This window comes from Salmo salar, chromosome 20 (assembly GCF_965601325.2).
Source record: "Salmo salar chromosome 20, fSalSal1, whole genome shotgun sequence".
Classification (NCBI taxonomy): Eukaryota; Metazoa; Chordata; class Actinopteri; order Salmoniformes; family Salmonidae; genus Salmo; species Salmo salar.
Window position 1 is genome coordinate 15148094 of NC_138310.1, and position 24056 is coordinate 15172149.

Sequence of the window (24056 nt, forward strand, 5' to 3'; positions counted from 1 at the left end):
TCATGAAGTCCACAAAGCAAATAATACATGTAACAAACAGTAATTTGACCTGCAGCATGGTCAAGCAAGTTAATGTTTTCTAGAGTTTACTTAACTGGCTACTGATTTAGAACCAGGAGCACTGCCTCTGTTATTCCAGCACCGTTTCAACTTAAACATTTAAACATCAAATCAACATGTTCAGTTTAACCTGTTTGGGATAGGGGGCAGTATTTTCACGGCCGGATAAAAAACGTACCCGATTTAATCTGGTTACTACTCCTGCCCAGAAACTAGAATATGCATATAATTAGTAGATTTGGATAGAAAACACTCTAAAGTTTCTAAAACTGTTTGAATGGTGTCTGTGAGTATAACAGAACTCATATGGCAGGACAAATCCTGAGAAGATTCTATACAGGAAGTGCCCTATCTGACAATTTGTTCTCCTTCTAGGGCATCGCTATCAAAAATACAGCATATCTGCTGTAACGTGACATTTTCTAAGGCTTCCATTGGCTCTAGGAAGGCGCCAGAAAGGGGAATGAGAGCTCTCCAGTCTCTGGGCGAAAAACAGCAGGGGTTTTTGTGAGTGGTCCTTCTGAGAACAATGACACTGAGGCGCGCATGCACGAGACGACTCCATTTTTTTCTTTCAGTGTTTGAATGAACACAACGTCGCCCGGTTGGAATATTATCGCTATTTTACGAGAAAAATAGCATAACAATTTATTTTAAACAGCGTTTGACATGCTTCGAAGTACGGTAATGGAATATTTTGACATTTTTTGTCACGAAATGCGCCGGCGCGTCACCCTTCGGATAGTGACTTGAACGCACAAACAAAACGGAGCTATTTGGATATAACTATGGAATATTTCGAACCAAAACAACATTTGTTGTTGAAGTAGAACTCCTGGGATTGCATTCTGATGAAGAACAGCAAAGGTAATCAAATTTTTCTTATAGTAAATCTGAGTTTGGTGAGGGCCAAACTTGGTGGGTGTCAAATTAGCTAGCCGTGATGGCCGGGCTATCTACTCAGAATATTGCAAAATGTGCTTTCACTGAAAAGCTATTTTAAAATCTGACACCGCGATAGCATAAAGGAGTTCTGTATCTATAATTCTTAAAATAATTATGTTTTTTGTGAACGTTTATCGTGAGTAATTTAGTAAATTCACCACAAGTTTGTGGTGGGTATGCTAGTTCTGAACATCACATGCTAATGTAAAAAGCTGGTTTTTGATATAAATATGAACTTGATTGAACAAAACATGCATGTATTGTATAACATAATGTCCTAGGAGTGTCATCTGATGAAGATCATTAAAGGTTAGTGCTGCATTTAGCTGTGGTTTTGGTTTTTGTGACATATATGCTTGCTTGGAAAATGGCTGTGTGATTATTTTTGGGAGGGTACTCTCCTGACATAATCTAATGTTTTGCTTTCGTTGTAAAGCCTTTTTGAAATCGGACAATGTATTTAGATAAAGGAGAGTCTTGTCTTTAAAATGGTGTAAAATAGTCATATGTTTGAAAAATTGCTAGCGGAACGTCTGTCCCTAACAAGTTTTAATACACTGAAAACAAACTTAAAGATACCAAAAAACGATTTAGTCAAGTCAATGTTGCTAAATATAATGTGGCTGTCCATGGTACAGGTTTCTCTGTGTGTGTGTGTGTGTGTGTGTGTGTGTGTGTGTGTGTGTGTGTGTGTGTGTGTGTGTGTGTACAATACAAAAAAAAGGTTTCTCTTAACCTACTTGTACTAGTTGAATGTCAATTCCATCCTCCTCTCTTTCATGTTGGCAAAACCTCTATGGCTCTGTTATACACTTTTTGTTGTCATAGGCTACCTAGCTAAAATGCTTGCTAGCCTAACTTCCTCGCATGTCCAACAATCAACCAGCTAAGTAGCTAGCTAGTTAACATCTAGGCCACATATTGAACTTCAAGCCTCTCAGGCCAGTGGCATAATATGTTAATTTATGGTTAGATCAGAATCGCCATCATAAAAATTGGCCCGTACAGAGAATTAAGTCAAAACCACAAGTCTAAATCCCCATCCATGTCTTAGGAAAGGGTTGATTTAGCAAGTTAGGTACTGCAGGACATCAACACAAGCAGACCAGAAACAGACATGTTTTTCTGACAACGTTTTGCTTAGGATGTGATTTGATTGGTGTGAAGCCAAATCCAAACTGGTCTGCCTCCCTTGGTGGGAGTTTTGCTGCGCCAGGACAACCCACAGTTGAGCTCAGCTCAATGCAATTGGCTGTCCTTTATTTTTTTTTTATGATCAAGGTAGGCCAAATGCTTGCTGGCATCAATCAATCAAATGCTACCAGCTATACTATTTTGTTCCAGACAGCATCGTGGGCTACACATACTGAGAAAGGGGCTCTGCCTCTCTCGCTCAGATGATTTCTCCAGTGAGATTCAGCCACTTCTGAATTGATGGGAAATTATGAAAACAGAGATGAGAGAAATTTTGTAATTTTTATTGGTCAAATATTTTGGGAAGCATGGCATAGGATCTCACACAAGTGTGTTAAAATCAATTTAATCCGTTTTATTTTGAAATTCTTCAGTAAGTAATACTAATTATTTAAATAAAATATGGGGGGGTTGACCCCAACACACTCATCCAACATATTACTACTTTACTGAAATTATCTACATTTTCCTTAAGGCTTTTCTACTTGTATATTAAATAAAAAAAATAAAAAAAATTATAGATCTAACGTCATTGGAATATATATCTACAACTTTTTCAAAAAATGAGATCAATTTACCACAAAATCGTTTTGATGAAATATCCCCAAATGTTGTGATAGGGAATTTTTTGTTGAGCAAGATCAGTGGCAGCCAGTGAATGTGTTTGGAAAATAATTGGGTGACATCTTGTGGCCTTTATGTCAGTTACACTCATATTTGTCTCCGTTAAAAATCATCGCACTCCTAAAAGGTAGGCTATAAAACGTAGCTCAAGAGAAATTTAAAGTCTCTCCAACTTTGCTCTTTTCAAACTACGACTGTAATACCGCCTAGTATAGCCTAATATAATGGTTCATGTGAGAAGCTCTGCTAATTTACCCGGTTTCTTAGGTTATTTCTGCACATTTTGATATTGCCTATAGGGACCATGGCTGGCAAGTGATCTGCGTTACATGACTCAAATCACATTGCGGGACTGCGGTTGTGTTCGGGACCAGTTCTTGCGGTAGCGGGTGGGAGTCGGACAGAGACAGCCAGTTGGTGCGGTATGAAAAGCTGCGGGTGCGGACGGGAGCGGGGTGAATTCATCCGTCCCGCGCAGACCTCTACTCTGCACTGTACCCACTCAGTGTACTTCTACTACTAGCCTGTGAATGTTCATTTACTGCAGAAGCGTTTCTGTTTAAACTGTCTCACCACAGCTGTTCCCCAATTTCAGACTACCACACTGATAGCTACAGTATCCCACTCCTACTACTTCACTGTCTCAATTTACCAGTACAACTTAATATGTAGCTGCATCACAAACAAAGCTGGCAAAAAAATGCAGCCAAATGTTATCTGATTTTACCATTACATACAACTAGCTACACCATGAAGAGTTACATCCATGAATGGACTACATGGAATGTGAATTAATTAGGAAAAGTGGCTAGCACTGACATCCATTAATCCGCTTTTATTTTCAGTGTGAGCGGTCTTCTGATTCTGGTCAGAGAATACATGCATACACAATGTCTTGTATTACTTCACCATTGTAATTCAAGGAATTGCTGTGGGAGACAAAAGAAGTATGATTTAAATTCCATGGCTGGATCAAGCTACAGTTCTACATGTTGTATTGTTGAGTCAAATTTAATTCAAATGTAGAATTTTAGGGCTAATCAGATAATCAACAGCAGCCCCATAAACAAATTGCTTTACTTTACTCCTATGCAGCCCATTGGCCTTAAGGAGGGAATATGGGTCATTTGGGACACAAGCTAATGTGTGTACTGCCTTTTTATGATAGAAAAACGTCAAATAAATCAGTAAATGTGACACGTGTGGGTTGTGTCTACCTGTTAGGTGTTCATGTCGGAGCCGAGGAAGCCCAGTCAGAAGCTGAAGGTGTGGTTCGGAGAGTACTGGAATGTGTCTGACTTCCTGGCCATCCTCCTCTTCCTGGTGGGGCTGGTACTGCGCTGGCACAGCGGGTCCTACCAGACGGCAGGGCGGATCACCTACTGCCTGGACATCATCTTCTGGTATGTCCGGATGCTGGACCTGCTAGCGGTCAACCAGCACGCTGGACACTACCTCACCATGATCACCAAGATGGTGAGTACAACCTTTCCTTCCTTGGGCTAACATCTAGGGTACGTACAAAACTACACTGCTCAAAAAAATAAAGTGAACACTTAAACAACACAATGTAACTCCAAGTCAATCACACTTCTGTGAAATCAAACTGTCCACTTAGGAAGCAACACTGATTGACAATACATTTCACATGCTGTTGTGCAAATGGAATAGACAACAGGTGGAAATAATAGGCAATTAGCAAGACACCCCCAATAAAGGAGTGGTTCTGCAGGTGGGGACCACAGACCACTTCTCAGTTCCTATGCTTCCTGGCTGATGTTTTGGTCACTTTTGAATGCTGGCGGTGCTTTCACTCTAGTGGTAGCATGAGACGGAGTCTACAACCCACACAAGTGGCTCAGGTAGTGCAGCTCATCCAGGATGGCACATCAATGCGAGCTGTGGCAAGAAGGTTTGCTGTGTCTGTCAGCGTAGTGTCCAGAGCATGGAGGCGCTACCAGGAGACAGGCCAGTACATCAGGAGACGTGGAGGAGGCCGTAGGAGGGCAACAACCGAGCAGCAGGACCGTTACCTCCGCCTTTGTGCAAGGAGGAGCAGGAGGAACACTGCCAGAGCCCTGCAAGATGACCTCCAGCAGGCCACAAATGTGCATGTGTCTGCTCAAACGGTCAGAAACAGACTCCATGAGGGTGGTATGAGGGCCCGACGTCCACAGGTGGGGGTTGTGCTTACAGCCCAACACCGTGCAGGACGTTTGGCATTTGCCAGAGAACACCAAGATTGGCAAATTCGCCACTGGCGCCCTGTGCTCTTCACAGATGTAAGCAGGTTCACACTGAGCACACGTGACAGACGTGACAGAGTCTGGAGACGCCGTGGAGAACGTTCTGCTGCCTGCAACATCCTCCAGCATGACCGGTTTGGCGGTGGGTCAGTCATGGTGTGGGGTGGCATTTCTTTGGGGGGCCGCACAGCCCTCCATGTGCTCGCCAGAGGTAGCCTGACTGCCATTAGGTACCGAGATGAGATCCTCAGACCCCTTGTGAGACCATATGCTGGTGCGGTTGGCCCTGGGTTCCTCCTAATGCAAGACAATGCTAGACCTCATGTGGCTGGAGTGTGTCAGCAGTTCCTGCAAGAGGAAGGCATTGATGCTATGGACTGGCCCACCCGTTCCCCAGACTTGAATCCAATTGAGCACATCTGGGACATCATGTCTCGCTACATCCACCAACACCACGTTGCACCACAGACTGTCCAGGAGTTGGCGGATGCTTTAGTCCAGGTCTGGGAGGAGATCCCTCAGGAGACCATCCGCCACCTCATCAGGAGCATGCCCAGGCGTTGTAGGGAGGTCATACAGGCACGTGGAGGCCACACACACTACTGAGCCTCATTTTGACTTGTTTTAAGGACATTACGTCAAAGTTGGATCAGCCTGTAGTGTGGTTTTCCACTTTAATTTTGAGTGTGACTCCAAATCCAGACCTCCATGGGTTGATACATTGGATTTCCATTGATTATTTTTGTGTGATTTTGTTGTCAGCACATTAAACTATGTAAAGAAAAAAGTATTTAATAAGATTATTTCATTCATTCAGATCTAGGATGTGTTATTTTAGTGTTCCCTTTTTTTTTTTTGAGCAGTGTATATTCCCTATATAGTGCACTACTTTTGTAAGCCATTTCAGGCACACCCTACTGGGTTAGTGTAATAGAGATCCTGAGTGACACAGCGGTCTAAGGCACTGCATCGCAGTGCTAGAGGCGTCACTACAGACCAGTGTTCAATCCCGGGCTGTATCACAATAGGCGGCGCACAATTGGCCCAGCATCGTCCGGGTTAGGAGTGGGTTTTGGCCGGGGTAGGCCGTCATTGTAAATAAGAATTTGTTCTTAACTGACTTGCCTAGTTAAATAAAGGTTAAATAAAATACATAGCTCCACCTAATCACAGCCCAGTGTTTTTCAAATCTTGGCCTATAGCCCTCAAACTCAACTCTGGAACTCAAAGCCAGTTCCACTGCATTTTTCCATTGTTCCCCTCTAATCAGGGACTGATTTATACCTGGGATACCAGGTGTGTGCAATTAATTATCAGGTAGAACAGAAAACCAGCAGGCTCCGGACCTCGTAGGGTAAGAGCTCAATACCCCTGGTATGTAGGAACCCAAAGGGATACAAGTCTAGTCTAGCAATAAAATACCTGATAAAGCAAATCAAGGGCTTGTTGATGAGAATCAGGGATTTTATTTTGTTGCTTGGACAACTAAAATGTGCACCCTTGTTTGCCCCCCTAGCACCAGGATGAAAAACACTGACTTATGCCACGTAGGGATGTGACGGTCATGGAATTTTGGATAACATTTATTGGTCAGCCAAATGACCGTGGTCACCATTATAGAATTAGTAGAACCGGTGTCCCCATTCAAAGAAATTATGGCATAATGGGTGTACTGGTGGCCATTGTGAGTGTACACATAGGATCAAAGCAGGAACTAAAAGCAGGAAGTGTACCCTTCAATATGTCCTATGATTTGTGATGTGATTACCATGGAAATTACCAGCCAGCCATTGCGAGGGTATCCATGAGTTTACTAGCCAAATTTCCAGGCTTAGATGTTCCAAGCCCGTTCTATTCATTATATTTCTAGGTGTGTTGCTGCTGCAGGGAGCGGGGCGTTGCCTAGGCACCCGAAGGCTTGTTTCAGCAAGGAGCAACAAAGTTTCATTATATTCTAAAGAGTCCATGTTACCGCAGAAACGGGCTCAACCGCACAAATGCCTGGCCATCTCTTCTTCACTCAGCTGTTCGTTCCACAAAAAAGAAAACAGTTATGATGGTTATTTGATTTTCATGGTGGTCTTCATACATAACCGTTGATTACACAGTTATACGGTAATTGTGCCAGCCCTAATGCCACAGCATAGGGAAGTATTCAGTCCCCTTTACTTGATGGAGGCCCCTGTGTTCTTGGGGACCTTCAACGCTGCAGACATTTTTTGGTAACCTTTCCCAGATCTGTGCCTCGACACAATCCTGTCTCGGAACTGTACGGACAATTCCTTCGACCTCATGGCTTGGTTTTTGCTCTGACATGCGCTGTCAACTGTGGGACCTTATATAGACAGGTGTGGGCATTTCCAAATCATGTCCAATCAATTGAATTTACCACAGGTGTAAAAACAAGGATGATCAATGGAAACCGGATGCACCTGATCTCAAGTTCGAGTCTCATAGCGAAGGTCTGAATACTTATGTAAATAAGGTATTTCAGTTTTACATTTTTTATACATTTGCAAACATTTCTAAAAACCTGTTTTCACTTTGTCATTATGGGGTATTGTGTGTAGGTTGATGAGGATTTATTTTTATTTTATCAATTTTAGAATAAGTCTGTAACAGAACAAAATGTGGAAAAAGTCAAGGGGTCTGAATACTTTCCGGAAGCACTGTAGTTCTAAAAAGGGCATAAAATTTAACATTTTATCATGATAAGAAAACTAAAAACAATGTGTGATACAAATGTAAAAAGTATGTAAAACATCCTTCCTTTCAATGAAGTTTCCATGTGAGAATTGCCAGAACACTCTGAGATACCAAAAATATTTACCACTCCCGCTTGCGTGGAATCGCCCATTTTAAAATATTTTCCTCTATGTTCTCGACCCATCTGCTCAGACCAGTAACATGTTTTACATTGTGGTCATGATGGCCATCGTGCTGCTGAGTTTCGGGGTGTCCAGGAAGGCCATCTTGTCTCCAGACGAAGCTCCGTCATGGAGCCTGCTAAGAGATGTGGTCAACCAGCCGTACTGGATGATGTTTGGAGAAGGGTACCCTGATGAAATAGACGGTGAGTAATTACTAACCAGTGACCCGTTACAGTAGTGGTTCCGTTTGGTTGGAGTTGCTTACAACACCGGAGTTGTGGGGGTGACTCCTGCATGGGCCACAGTCAATGGGAATATGGTGCCATTTGAGACCCCCTGTCCCTTTTTGTGTTTATGGCAGCCTGTGCAGAAGGCAAGCCGTGTGCCCCCGGGGCTTTCCTCCACCCTTTCCTCCAGGCCGTCTACCTCTTCTTCCAGTACCTCATCATGGTCAACGTCCTCCTTGCCCTTCTCAAGTAGGGACTCTAAACCCTCCATCAAAAATATCAATTGTCTTTTGAATCTGTCTTTCTCTGCCTGATTGTGTCTTTATGTTTATGCTTTATGTACAAATTGGGTGTTGCAGCATCTCTCAGTGCTTTATGGTTTGTTATGGATATTTTTTTGACAGCAATGTCTACTTTAAAATGAAGTACGCGTCCAAAAAACTGTGGATGTACAACCGTTACCGTTACATCATGACCTATCAGGAGAAGCTGTGGCTGCCCCCGCCCCTCATCAGCCTGATTCACATGACCCTGTGTGTGACCGCCATTTACCGGAAACACAGGGGCTTGTCTGAGAAGGAGAGGGACTCCTGTCGGCTTAGTGAGTGTGTATGTGTGTGTATGTGTGTGTGTGTGTGTGTGTGTGTGTGTGTGTGTGTGTGTGTGTGTGTGTGTGTGTGTGTGTGTGTGTGTGTGTGTGTGTGGATGTGTGTGTGTGTGGTGTGTGTGTGTGTTTTTGGATGAGTACAACTGATTTAGCCTTAGTCTACTACGCTGTTGTTCTATGACAGTATTGAAAATGCTACAGTACTTCTAAGTGAGTGTATGTGTGTTTGAAATATGGACTTGTTTGTAATCTTTCTCTCCCTCTGTCAGAGCTTTACCTGGGCCGAGAGGAGCTGAAGAGGCTTCATGAGTTTGAGGATAGGTGTGTGATAGCGTATTTCCACAAGAAAAAACAAGATGTTCTCTGCAGCCAGATCCACAGGATCCGAGCCACTGCAGAAAGGTGAGTCTGAGATTTTGAAAGAGTCCAACTACCTCTCAATAGCCATAGAGATACCCTTTTTGTGACTCCCCTGAATGTCTCTGTGTCCTTGACCTGACAGGGCTGAGGAGATGGATTTAGTTATTGGTGAGGTGTCTGAAAGGGTCCATTTCATCCAGGACAGGCTGCAGGTGCTGGACAGCCAGCTGGGCCAGCTGCAGGTCCTGTCCGCCCTGGCCGTGGACACCCTCACCCTACTGTCGGCCTCTGACAGCCTGCAGCAGAAGGAAGCCCACCTGGGACACTGCCGGCCAATTGCCCACTCCCATCACCTCTCACCCAACAGCTGTACCCTTCCCCACATTGACATCACGCCCTGCCACACACCCAAGGCCTACCTCAGCACCCCACCCTCCCTGCTGTGGGGCCACACCTCCCGCAGCCACCGTCTGCCACTGGAGTGGCACCCGGGAACATGGGGGGATGGTGGCCATGTGGGGTGGGGGGCTGGCGAGACAAAAGAGGAAGAGAAGGTACAGAGTATCATAGTGCATCACAGTAGCGAGGAATGGCCGGTTGGTTATGGCTTTGCCCCCCATGACTCTCTCCCTCACCTGGGCGGTGCAGGGCTCAGGGACAGGACCCCCTGTGAGTCGTTCGGGCCATCCCACTGTGGTTCTCTGGAACCCCCCCACTGCAAACCCTGGGCCTACTGCGACCCTGAGATGTCCATGGAGGAGAACGAAGAGGGGGAGGTTGGGCAGCCCTTTGATGTGGATGTGTTGAGGGCCTCTAGCCATGACTTTCTGTTGTTGGACCCCCAGGACGAGAGAGGCTGTGGGGCCATGGGTTTGGTGAACCCTTCCTTCTGTAAGGATGACGACCCTGGGGCAGCTAGCTCCAGACTGGGCCAGTGGGGCAGGAAGTGTCCTCGTCGGTGGACATGTCTGTCCAGGGACCAGCCGCACAGACACAGCCACTCTCCTTCCTCTAGCATGGAGAACATGGCTCTATCTAATCCCTCCCTGAGGCCACTACAAGCCTCTTTCCCCGCCCTCAACTGCCTATCAGGGGAGCGGAGCTTCACAGCTGACATACCCCTTGGCTGCAGTAAAAGCAGAGGTACTGTACCACCCTCTTATGCTTGGTGAGCATTAGTAACAACATGCAAAGAAGGCTCAGTAACCCAATATTTTATTTTGTCATCACATTTGTATTATGTACCACATTTCAAATCAAATCAAATGTTATTTAAAGTGACTAGGCAACAGGATAGGTAATAAACAGTAACAGCAGCGTGCAGTATTTGATGAGGCAAAATAGTTTGTGCAAAAAGGGTCAATGTAGCTATTGGTTAACTATTTAACTAACTATTTAGCTGTAGGCCATCATTGTAAATAAGAATGTGTTATTAACTGAATTGCCTAGTTAAATAAAGGTTAAATAAAACAATTCTAAAATTAAAAGCAGTTTTATAGCTTAGGTATAGGAGCTGTTCAGTGGTACCGCTTACCGTGTGGTAGCAGAGAGAAAAGTCTATGACTTGGGTGGCTGGAGCCTTTGACAATTTTTAGGGCCTTAGGGCCTTCCTCTGACACCGCCTGGTATAGAGGTCCTGGATGGCAGGGAGCTCGGCCCCAGTGATGTACTGGGCCGTCCGCACTACCCTCTGTAGCGCCTTGCGGTCGGATGCCAAGCAGTTGCCATACGAAGCGGTGATATAGCCAGTCAACGGGGACGATAGTTATTTAGACAGGTTACCCTGACGTTACCTTGGCCACATACCCATGTACGAGTGCAATACCCATAAGGTAAAAGATTCCATGACACTAATCCATTTCTCAATGTATCTCTAGTGATTCTACCTGTCCTGGTTTGTTTTGCAGAGTGGTCCAAGTCGTCTGACCTGGCGATGACCTCAGGGAGCAGAGAGAGGTGTCAGGCCAGGAAGACAGTCAAGATTTTGGAGGGGAGTTCTTCAGATGCTGTGCGCGCGCGACAGACAGACAGACAGACGCAGACAGACAGACAGACAGATAGACAGACAGACGTCTGAACACTGAATCTGTTCAATCATATACTCAAACTGCATCAGCCATTTACTACTAGGTCCTGCACAGTGCCAGTCTAACGGAGCCATAGCTATTTATATCAGTACATGTAAAGCTGTGTATAGCCCATGTATATCGATTGATTTGAGATGACCCTTCATTGACCTCTTTGCTCTCAGGTGAAACAGGTGGACTTTTACCTCTCTGACGTGTGCAGGAAGAGGAGGCGCAGGGGAGGAGAGCCTGTGTGCTGGTCTGCATCTGCTAGCCTCAACAAGTTCAGTATGTGTCAATGTGCAGTTCCCATAGAGACAGAAACAGGGCACACATCCTTTCTTTGCCATAGATCACTTCTGTGACAGCATGCTAAAGCTGCTCTCCATCTCTATGACAGTGCTCTACCCAAAATGTCTGAATGTACCCTAACCTAAAGCAATGGATATATCCTACACTCTTATAAAAAAGGGTTACAAAAGGATTCTTCGGCTGTCCCCATAGGAGAACCCTTTTTGGTTGCAGGTAGAAGGCTTTTCTGTTTCCATGTAGAACCCTCTGTGCAAAGAACCCTTTTAGGTTCTAGATAGCACCTTTTTTCTGAGAGTGTTGATGAACTGCACCTAATTGACTTCATATCAGCTTTTGACGATTCACCATTGTCGTTTCACCAAACACCCTCTCATGTCAATATTGTTACAGATTTTGAACCCCTGGATTCTTTGCAGAAAGAACATTTTTCACGTCAGGTAAGATTTTATGTTGTGTATAAGCAGTTCTATTTCCTGTATTATAAACATGTTTAAGGTCCAATGCAGTCGTTTTTATCTCAATATCAATACATTTCTGGGTAACAATTAAGTACCTTAACTGTGATTGTTTTCAGTTAAAATGGTAAAAAAATAAAATAAATAAGTTTCTTATCAAAGGGCAATTTCTCAAGCAAGAATTTTTCTAGATCAGAAAATTTGCTGTTATTGGCAGAGCAGTTTGGAATTCTTTCGTATTTGTCTATTAACTAATTTACAATGTAGTGATGTCATCTTGGAAGGCCAAAACTCCATCCCACCTAAACAGGCTGAAATGTCAGTCTTTTCAAACAGCTCTTACACTAAAAGGTCATTATCATCATTTTCACAATTTCATAGTATTATTCCAACCTCGTAGTGTGAAAATATGTACAAAAAACAGGGAAATCACGTTTTTGACTGCACTGGGCCCTTAAGTAATAAAAACGTGGAGATGTATACTGTATAGCGATATCTCTATATAGTTTGAAGACTGTTTAAACATTTTCAGCTAAGACTATGGCTGCGTTCCAAGCTGACTACATTGCAGTTGCCTGCTAGATCTCACAGCGTCTGGATAGTTGTTTAATTATCAGCTAACCATATCATATGACATACAGTGCCTAGTGAACATCTACTTACCCTTGCAATTTATATTGTTTTGCCTTCAATTTCTATTTTCCCCACCACTGATCTACAGTTTACTCCACATTTAAGTGAAAGAAAAATTATGTCATCAGAAATGAATACAACATTTTTAACAAAGACTTCTTGATTGCAAAGGTATTCACACCCCTTGCTGTGACACATCTAAATACATTCAGGAGCAAATATTTTCATAAAGAATCACAATTTCTTGATTGGGGTCCATCTGTTTGCAAAAGTAGTGGCTCTCTTAATTTGAGTGCAACTTCCTCTGCCTATCAAGTATCAAGGTAAGACCCAAGTGCAGACGGTGTGAAGTAACAATGTTTATTGTAACAACAAGTGCAGGAAAACGACAGGTCATGGCGGTAGGGGTCGATAATCCAGAATAGGAGCAAAGGTACAGGACGGCAGGCAGGCTCAGGGACAGGCAGAGTGGTCAGGTGGGCGGGTACAGGGTCAGGGCAGGCAAGGGTCAAAAACCAGGAGGATGAGAAAAGAGAGGCTGGGAAAGACAGGAGCTGACAGGACAAATGCTGGTAAGCTTGACAAACAAGACGAACTGGCCCAGACTGACAGAAAACACAGGTATAAATACCCAGGGGATAAGTGGGGGAAGATGGGTGACACCTGGAGGGGGTTGGAGACAAGCACAAGGACAGGTGAAACAGATCAGGGCGTGACACTGCCTCTATAACGTCAGAGGATAGTGTATAGAGAATATTGCTATACATCAATCATTTCCAACCAAACTGACTGAGCTTGAGCAATTTTGACAAGAACAATGGATATTATGTTGGCCTAAAAGTTGTACAAAATTGGTGGAATATTATTCAAAATGATTCACAGCTGCAATTGCTGCCAACGGTGCTTCCAGCAAGTATTAACTCTGGGGTGTGAAGACCTTTGCAATCAAGATATCAGTTAGTTATTATTGTTAGTCATTTTTGAAATGTTTTATACATTTTTTTTCACTTTGAAAATGTGGAGTAAGTTATGTAGATCGGAAGGAAAAAAAATCTAATTGAATTCGTTTTTAAATAAAAATTTAAGGCAGCAGTATGTGCGAACTGTGCAAGGGGTGTGTAGACTTTCACTAGGCACTGTAGCAATCTGATGCCCGACTGTGCAGTTGATGACATAGCAATCAACTATTGGTTGATGCAATGCAACAACTGTTATGGATGTTCTGCTCTTGTCCTGTAGGACTCCAGTCAGGCCGTGTGGACCAGCTGGGCCCGCTCTGTCAGCCGCAGGTCCTCGTAAGTCTGCATGGGGCGGGACGAGCTTATGAGATCACATGTACTGTACATGTACCCTTTTTACACTATCTCTGTTCGGCTTAGTAGTGTAAAAAGCCCAAATGGAGTCGAACCTGGGTTCAAAAATATTATTGAACTTTCAAATACTTTGAGCGTTTGATTGAGCCTACCTGGAGTGACAGATGGGCGGGGTTTACTGTTTTTGTACTATCCCATTGGTTCCATTGCGCCAGGCAAGATCAATCAACCACAGCTAGTGATTGGCTAGCAGTTAGCGAGCAGCTAGTATTTGAAAGAAAACACATTTGATCTCAGATCTGCATGGAGTAGTGATGGAATTGTGGAGAAAGTAGTCATTGTGGAAGTACTGAAGTTGTGTATAGTAGGATAGTTTTATCAGTTCTGTATGTTCTTCTGTTTTAGAGTGCAGGGTGAGATCGCACCTGAAGGTAGGCAACCTGACTCATGTCTAGATAAATTGCTTGTATGTAAAAAATGTATATATTAGTTTTCCCTCATTCTTTTTCTCGTCTTTCCCCTCTGCTAGAATATTCACCTTCCAAATCAAAGTCGTAATTGTTAACTGTAATTGTTCACTTTGTTCTGTTCTTTGTTGTTTACTCTGTTTGTCTGTTACATTTCAATCAATGGAAGACCTGGACCCACACTACTCAGGTACTCCCCAACAATCACATAAATCATATTTAAAAATATAGCTGCAAGCAGCAATGAACGGTGTTCACAGGTTGACAGATAGGACACAAGATCAGTTGGATAACAAAGTAAGCACTTTATCATGTATGAACTATCTTCCTTTATGTGCAAACAGTGAAAGCATTACCATGTTTATCTCTCAATACCACAAGGATGACACTAGCAGGACCAGATTACAGAACGGGCACGAAGGGCACGTGCCCTGTGGTCCCCGATCTCCGGGGGCCCCCAACCAAATGTATTTATTCATTTTTTTGGGTTGTGGGCCCCCTGGAGGTCGGGCCCCCCCAGATAGCGTATGATAGCAAAATGTGTTGAATTGCAGGAAATTAGTTTTACAACTGCAAAATTCCCTCTCAGCCTCATGGCAAAATGTGTAGAATAGCAGGAAATTAGCTTTAAAAATGCAAAATGTTAAAGGGTCATTTCACTGCTGCTCTGTTCCACTATATATGTCCATTAATATGTTATTAACATATCATGGGTCATAAAAATAGATCATTTCTTCACTACACGCAAATACCAGCGTTACTGCATCTCATTTCCTTGTTGTAAGCAAAACACAATATCTAGAATTCATAGAGCAATTTCAGGACATGTACCGCCTCGTTGAAGGTGGATCCAGTTGATGTGGAGAAATAGCAAAATGTCTGTTTGTAACCAGCACTTTCGGCCAGAGGATTTCTAAACTGATGGGGTTGCCAGGTCGTCAACTGTTGAAAAGTGAAGCTATTCCATCGATTTTCCCCATCAAAAAAGAAGGCATCCGATCAGCCAGCATCAGCGCAGCAGAAAAGAAGTCAAGCTGAGGTAACGTAGCTAACATTACCTAGCTAATTAGCTAGCAACTACATTTGTTTATCTAAACCAAAATCTAGCTAGCTAGCTAGATTTAATAATATGCTGGCTAGACATTCCAAAGCAAATCAATATAATTAGCCAGCTGCTATTTGGCGACATGATTTGTAGCTTTGCAAGCTAACGTTAGCTTCGTTAGGTTACGTTAGTTACAGCCTACCGGACCGTATCTAACCGTTTGCTAGCTAGCTAACTAACTTCCGGAGAGGCTAACATGACCACGTGTTCTATTTAGAGTCCGATCCCATCAACATCAAGCTCAGCACTATGGCTCCATGATGAGCAGATACAGTGCATTCAGAAAGTAGTCAGACCTCTTGACTTTTCCCACATTTTGTTACTGTATAGCCTTATTCTAAAATTGATTAAATTAATTGTTTTCCTAATCAATCTACACACAATACCCCATAATGACAAAGCAAAAACTGTTTTTTTGAAAACGTTGCAAATGTATTAAAACAAAAAACAGAAATACCTTATTTACATAAGTATTCAGACCCTTTGTTATGAGACTTGAAATTGAGCTCAGGTGCATCCTGTTTCCATTGATCATCCTTGAGATGTTTCTACAACTTGATTGCAGTCCACCTGTGGTAAATGCAGAGTTGGTCCTACAAAGCCAGAGCCCCCTGATGGGAGAGCATAATATACAAAGAAAATCTCAAAGCTGCTAATGAGAACCTTGACGACCTTGTACCTAGCCGGTGGGGATTCCGGTGGGGTACCCCCCCCCACCCAGGTAGTGGTAGTGCTGACAACACTGGCTGCAGTAACCTATGGGGAGGGGGTCACACTTGGACAATCAGAGAGAGGTTATATTATTGTGACCCTGGTGGCACAAAATAATCAAAGGTCTGACTGCACAGAGGTGCTTGGGAAAATGGTCACAACGGGGGACCAATGTGTGTGTTTCAGGGGAAGGGGGTGTATCTGATCTCCATTACCTAGGACTTGACATTGGTTAATCAAATCTCCCCATTTTTGCAAATTTTCTCAATCTTGCATGCTTTCTCAAACAGCTGTAACTGTATATGCATTCATAAATCAAGTCCTTTCTTGAGTTGAGCTCTGGGATGTAACAACTGTTGAGCATATGCGCTTATGGTTGATTGTGGAGGAAAGTGGTTGAGTATGTAAGTGTGTGTGTGTGTGTGTATCCCACATCTGTTGCTAGGGGGTAAGAATGTTAGGGACAATATCTGGCCAAAATCTAAACTGCACCTGGGCTGGAATAATACATTATGGCCTTTGTCTTGCATTTGAAAGAAAATTTTTTTTTTTTTCTTTGTATTATCTTTTACCAGATCTAATGTGTTATATTCTCCTACATTCCTTTAACATGTCCACAAACTTCAAAGTGTTTCCTTGGAGTTTGTGGTACCAAGAATATGCATATCCTTGCTTCAGGGCCTGAGCTACAGGCAGTTAGATTTGGGTATGTCATTTTAGGTGAAAATTGAAAAAAAAGGGGCCAATCCTTAAGAGGTTTTAAGTCTGGGAAAACTCCAGGGCTGGATGGCATACCAGTTGAGGGATACCAAACTTTTTTTGATATACTCAGAAGACTGTTATTAGCATGTTTTAACCACTCTTATGTAAATGGTGGATTATCGGACACTCAACAAGAAGGTCTGAATTCATTATTACTGAAACAGGATACAAGTGATAAATATGAAGATCCAGTCCATTTAAAAAAATTGGAGGCCCCTTACAATGTGTGATGCAAAAATTCTAGCAAAATGTATAGTACATAACATCTGGTGCCGACAGAGATGACCGCCTCGCTTCGCGTTCTCAGGAAACTATGCAGTATTTAGTTTTTTTATGTATTATTTCTTACATTGTTACCCCAGGAAATCTTAAGTTTTATTACATACAGCTGGGAGGAACTATTGGATATAAGTGCAACGTCAACTCACCAACATTACGACCAGGAATATGACTTTCCCGAAGAGGATTTTCTGTTTGCTCCACCACCCAGGACAATGGATCGGATCCCAGCCGGCGACCCAAAACAATGGCGCCGCAGGAGGGGCAGAAGAAGCGGTCTTCTGGTCAGGCTCCATAGACGAGCACATCAAGCACCGCTCCAAAGTTTCGTCTACCTTGACAACTCGGAGCAAGGGTTGCCTTCCAGAGAGACATCTGAGATTGTAACTTTCTTTGTTTCACGGAAACATGGCTTACTTGAGACACGCTATCGGAGTCGGTACAGCCACCTGGTTTCTTCACGCATCGCGCCGACAGAAACAAACATCTCTCTGGTAAGAAGAAGGGCGGGGGGGTATGCCTTATGATTAAGGAGACGTGGTGTGATCATAACAACATACAGGAACTCAAGTCCTTTTGCTCACCTGACCTAGAATTCCTTACAATCAAATGTCGACCGCATTATCTACCAAGAGAATTCTCTTCGATTATAATCACAGCCGTATATATCCGCCCCCAAGCAGACACATCGATGGCCCTGAATGAACTTCATTGGACTCTATGTAAACTGGAAACCACATATCCTGAGGCTGCATTTATTGTAGCTGGGGATTTTAACAAGGCTCATCTGAAAAAATTTAGGGAGTCTTGTTATCAGCATATCGAATGCGCTACCCGGGCGGAAAAAATCTTGGACCATTGTTACTCTAACTTCCGCGACGCATACAAATCCCTGCCCCGCCCTCCTTTCGGAAAATCTGACCACGACTCCATTTTGTTGCTCCCAGCCTATAGACAGAAACTATAACAGGAAACGCCCGTGCTCAGGTCTGTTCAACGCTGGTCCGACCAATCTGATTCCACGCTTCAAGATTGCTTCGATCACGTGGACTGGGATATGTTCCGCATAGCGTCGCACAATAACATTGATGAATACGCTGATTCGGTGAGCGAGTTTATTAGCAAGTGCATCGGTGATGTTGTACCCACAGCAACTATTAAAACCTAACCCAACCAGAAACCGTGGATTGATGGCAGCATTCGTGCAAAACTGAAAGCGCGAACCACTGCTTTTAATCAGGGCAAGGCGACCGGAAACATGACCGAATACAAACAGTGTAGCTATTCCCGCCGCAAGGCAATCAAATAAGCTAAGCGTCAGTATAGAGACAAAGTAGAGTCGCAATTCAACGGCTCAGACACGAGAGGTATGTGGCAGGGTCTACAGCCAATCATGGACTACAAAAAGAAAACCATCCTCGTCGTGGACCACGATGTCCTGGTCCCAGACAAACTGCTCGCTTTGAGGACAATACAGTGCCAACGACACGGCCGCTACCAAAACCTGCGGGCTCTCCTTCACCACAGCCAACGTGAGTAAAGCATTTAAACGTGTTAACCCTTGCAAGGCTGCCGGCCCAGATGGCATCCCTAGCCGCGTCCTCAGAGCAAGCGCAGACCAGCTGGCTGGTGTGTTTACGGACATATTCAATCAATCCTTATCCCAGTCAAACAGCTTCTATCTCAAGGCCATCAGACTGTTAAACAGCCATCACTAACATTGAGTGGCTTCTGCCAACATACTGACTCAGTCTCTAGCCACTTTAATAATTAAAAATTGGATGTAATAAATGTATCACTAGTCACTTTAAACTATGCAACTTTATATAATGTTTACATTCCCTACACTACTCATCTCATTTGTACATACTGTACTCAATACCATCTACTGCATCTTGCCTATGCCGTTCGGCCATCGCTCATCCATATATATTTTTATGTACATATTCATATTCCTTCCTTTACACTTGTGTGTATACGGTAGTTGTTGTGAAATTGTTAGATTACTTGTTAGATATTACTGCATGGTCGGAACTAGAAGCACAAGCATTTCACTACACTCGCATTAACATCTGCTAACCATGTGTATGTGACAAATAAAATTTGATTTGATTTACATAGAATTAAAAAGGTATTGTCGGATATTATTAATTCTAATTAGACAGGTTTTTTTATATTGACGATACATTGGAGATAATATAAGACAAGTACTGGAAACTGTAGAACACTATGAAAGATCTGGGAAACCAGGCCTGCTATTCATAGCTGACTTTGAAAAGGCTTTTGATAAAGTACGACTGGAGTTTATATATAAATGCCTGGAACATTTACATTTTGGAGTCTCTTATAAAATGGGTTAAAATCATGTATAGTATCCCTAGGTGTAAAGTAGTAAATAATGGCTACTTCTCAGAAAGTTTTAAACTGTCAAGAGGAGTAAAACAAGGTTGTCTATTATTGGCATATCTATGCTGGTTGAGAGAATTCCAAAAGTGTGCAAAGCTGTCATCAAGGCAAAGGGTGGCTACTTTGAAGAATCTCAAATATAAAACACTTTTTTGGTTACTACATGATTCCATATGTGTTATTTCATAGTTTTGATGTCTTCACTATTATTCTACAATGTAGAAAATAGTAAAAATAAAGAAAAGCCCTTGAATGAGTAGGTGTTCTAAAGCTTTTGACCCGTAGTGTATATAGGTTCAGCACTTTTGTGAAAGAAATAGATGGTTGAGGTTAGAGAACGGACAGGAGTAAAAACAAACAGTAGGGTTAGAAAGTAATAAAGGAAAATATGATGTGTATATGTCTGTACTGTATGTATGTATACTGTATGTGTATATATACAGTCGTGGCCAAAAGTTTTGAGAATGACACAAATATTAACTTTCACAAAGTTTGCTGCTTCAGTGTCTTTAGATATTTTTTGTCAGATGTTACTATGAAATACTGAAGTATAATTACAAGCATTTCATAAGTGTCAAAGGCTTTTATTGACAATTACATGAAGTTGATGCAAAGAGTCAATATTTGCACTGTTGACCCTTCTTTTTCAAGACCTCTGCAATCCGCCCTGGCATGCTGTCAATTAACTTCTATGGCACATCCTGACTGATGGCAGCCCATTCTTGCATAATCAATGCTGGGAGTTTGTCAGAATTTGTGGGTTTTTGTTTGTCTACCCGCCTCTTGAGGATTGACCACAAGTTCTCAATGGGATTAAGGTCTGGGGAGTTTCCTGGCCATGGACCCAAAATATCGATGTTTTGTTCCCCGAGCCACTTAGTTATCACTTTTGCCGTATGGCAAGGTCCTCCATCATGCTGGAAAAGGCATCGTTCATCACCAAACTGTTCCTGGATGGTTGGGAGAAGTTGCTCTCGGAGGATGTGTTGGTACCATTCTTTATTCATGGCTGTGTTCTTAGGCAAAATTGTGAGTGAGCCCACTCCCTTGGCTGAGAAGCAACCCCACACATGAATGGTCTCAGGATGCTTTACTGTTGGCATGACACAGGACTGATGGTAGCGCTCACCATGTCTTCTCCGGACAAGCTTTTTTCCGGATGCACCAAACAATTGGAAAGGGGATTCATCCGAGAAAATGACTTTACCCCAGTCCTCAGCAGTCCAATCCATGTACCTTTTGCAGAATATCAGTCTGTCCCTGATGTTTTTCCTGGAGAGAAGTGGCTTCTTTGCTGCCCTTCTTGACAACAGGCCATCCTCCAAAAGTCTTTGCCTCACTGTGCGTGCAGATGCACTCACACCTGCCTGCGGCCATTCCTGAGCAAGCTCTGTACTGGTGGTGCCCCGATCCCGCAGCTGAATCAACTTTAGGAGACGGTCCTGGCGCTTGCTGGACTTTCTTGGGCACCCTGAAGCCTTCTTCACAACAATTGAACCGCTCTCCTTGAAGTTCTTGATGATCCAATAAATGGTTGATTTAGGTGCAATCTTACTGGCAGCAATATCCTTGCCTGTGAAGCCCTTTTTGTGCAAAGCAATGATGACGGCACGTGTTTCCTTGCAGGTAACCATGGTTCACAGAGGATGAACAATGATTCCAAGCACCACCCTGAAGCTTCCAGTCTGTTATTCGAATTCAATCAGCATGACAGAGTGATCTCCAGCCTTGTCCTCGTCAACACTCACACCTGTGTTAACGAGAGAATCACTGACATGATGTCAGCTGGTCCTTTTGTGGCAGGGCTGAAATGCAGTGGAAATGTTTTGGGGGGGATTCAGTTCATTTACATGGCAAAGAGGGACTTTGCAATTAATTGCAAGTCATCTGATCATTCTTCATAACATTCTGGAGTATATGCAAATTGCCATCATACAAACTGAGGCAGCAGACTTTGTGAAAATTAATATTTGTGTCATTCTCAAAACTTTTGGCCACGACTGTACACTACGATTCAAAAGTGTGGGGCACTTAGAAATGTCCTTGTTTTTTAAATAAAAGCACTTTTTTTGTCCATTAAGATAATATACATTTGATCAGAAATACAGTGTAGACATTGTTAATGTTGTAAATGACTATTGTAGCTGGAAATGGCTGATTTTTTTATGGAATATCTACATAGAGGCCCATTATCAGCAACCATCACTCCTGTGTTCCAATGGCATGTTGTGTTAGATAATCCAAGTTTATCATTTTAAAAGGCTAATTGATAATTAAAAAACCCTTTTGCAATTTTGTTAGCACAGCTGAAAACTGTTGTTCTAATTAAAGAAGCAATAAAACTGGCCTTCTTTGGACTAGTTGAGAATCTGGAGCATCAGCATTTGTGGGTTCGATAACAGGCTTAAAATGGCCAGAAACAAAGAACTTTCTTCTGAAACTTGTCAGTCTATTCTTGTTCTGAGAAATTAAGACTATACCATGCGAGAAATTGCCAAGAGACTGAAGATCTCGTACAACGCTGTGTACTACTCCCTTCACAGAACAGCGCAAACTGGCTCTAACCAGAATAGAAAGAGGAGTGGGAGGCCCCGGTGCACAACTGAGCAAGAGGACAAGTACATTAGTGTTAGTTTGAGAAACAGACGCCTCACAAGTCCTCAACTGGCAGCTTCATTAAATAGTACCTGCAAAACACCAGTCTCAACGTCAACAGTGAAGAGGCGACTCCGGGATGCTGGCCTTCTGGGCAGAGTTCCTCTGTTCAGTGTCTGTGTTCTTTTGCCCATCTTAATCTTTTATTTTTATTGACCAGTCGGAGATATGGATTTTTCTTTGCGACAAAATATTAAAGAAAAAATTGAAGAGTGGGAGAAACTCCCCAGATACAGGTGTGCCAAACTTGTAGCGTCATACCGAAAAAGACTCAAGGCTGTAATCGCTACCAAAGGTGCTTCAAAAAAGTACTGAGTAAAGGGTCTGAATACTTATGTAAATGTTATATTACATTTTTTTCCCAAACATTTATAAAAACCTGTTTTTGCTTTCTCATTATGGGGCATTGTGTGTGGATTGATGAGGGGAAAAAACAATTTAATTAATTTAGAATAAGGCTGTAACGTAACTAAATGTGAAAAAAGTCAATGAGTCTGAATACTACCCGAACACACTGTAAATATACTGAGGCATAAACATGGTCCATGTTTTGTTGTCATAGTTGATGTATTTACAAGTAAACTACAACTTCTACTGTAGTTTTCTCTGTATTTGGGAGACTAAGTTGATTGTTCATGCAAGACTTGAAGTCTAATTTGCAGAAAATAAGGTCTCGGTGACTGACTGGTTTCTGTTGGAGGTGGGTATTGTGTGGAGGGGATGGTGTGGGGAGACTGACTGGTTTCTGTTGGAGGTGGGTATTGTGTGGAGGGGATGGTGTGGGGAGACTGACTGGTTTCTGTTGGAGGTGGGTATTGTGTGGAGGGGATGGTGTGGGGTGACTGACTGGTTTCTGTTGGAGGTGGGTATTGTGTGGAGGGGATGGTGTGGGGAGACTGACTGGTTTCTGTTGGAGGTGGGTATTGTGTGGAGGGGATGGTGTGGGGAGACTGACTGGTTTCTGTTGGAGGTGGGTATTGTGTGGAGGGGATGGTGTGGGGAGACTGACTGGTTTCTGTTGGAGGTGGGTATTGTGTGGAGGGGATGGTGTGGGGAGACTGACTGGTTTCTGTTGGAGGTGGGTATTGTGTGGAGGGGATGGTGTGGGGAGACTGACTGGTTTCTGTTGGGGGTGGGTATTGCTGTGGAGGTGGGTATGTGTGGAGGGGATGGTGTGGGGTGACTGACTGGTTTCTGTTGGAGGTGGGTATTGTGTGGAGGGGATGGTGTGGGGTAGCTGACTGGTTTCTGTTGGGGGTGGTATTGTGTGTAAAGGCTAGCATGCATGACCTATTGACACGAGGGGGGTGGGTGGATATAGTACCTTGTTTGAGTGTGTATTGATGGGGACAAAGTAGTAAAATGTTGGCTAATCATTGACTACTGTGTGTCCTACAGACTAATCCTGCTACTGATGACTATGACCTTGACACCAGCTTTAGTAGAACACAGCCTGTAGACCCATTGGACAAAGCTTTCAGCCGGGAACAAGCTCGAGCTCCACGTCATCTTATTCTGAACGCACAATACCCTCTTGAGAAAACAAAACTTTTCCACACCATTGCAGTCAGTTCTTTGGCATGGGGAGAGGGGCTGTTAGTATATTCTTCTAGCCTATTCACGCTAGGTGTAGATGCTGTAGGTGCTCATACACAAAAATACATGACTAGACTGTCTACAAGTCAAGCCCCCCTGAAACTTTCACATCTTTGTTAACAGCCCATCTCACTGCCCCGTTATTGACTCTGAGTGTAACAAA

At 43.2% G+C, this 24056-nt stretch overlaps 1 protein-coding gene across 1 annotated transcript in view; it reads left to right on the plus strand.

The window, feature by feature from the left end:
* The window catches only part of LOC106580069 (transient receptor potential cation channel subfamily M member 6), an 89927-nt gene that overhangs the window by 58077 nt on the left and 7794 nt on the right, over positions 1-24056 (plus strand). Inside the window, exons 15-26 of the mRNA XM_082966844.1 lie at positions 4048-4299; positions 7968-8142; positions 8301-8415; positions 8571-8767; positions 9043-9175; positions 9276-10276; positions 11041-11141; positions 11385-11487; positions 11902-11948; positions 13839-13894; positions 14318-14343; positions 14549-14569. Coding sequence (XP_082822970.1) covers positions 4048-4299; positions 7968-8142; positions 8301-8415; positions 8571-8767; positions 9043-9175; positions 9276-10276; positions 11041-11141; positions 11385-11487; positions 11902-11948; positions 13839-13894; positions 14318-14343; positions 14549-14569 — 2227 coding nt within the window. The remainder of the gene's footprint in view (positions 1-4047; positions 4300-7967; positions 8143-8300; positions 8416-8570; positions 8768-9042; positions 9176-9275; positions 10277-11040; positions 11142-11384; positions 11488-11901; positions 11949-13838; positions 13895-14317; positions 14344-14548; positions 14570-24056) is intronic.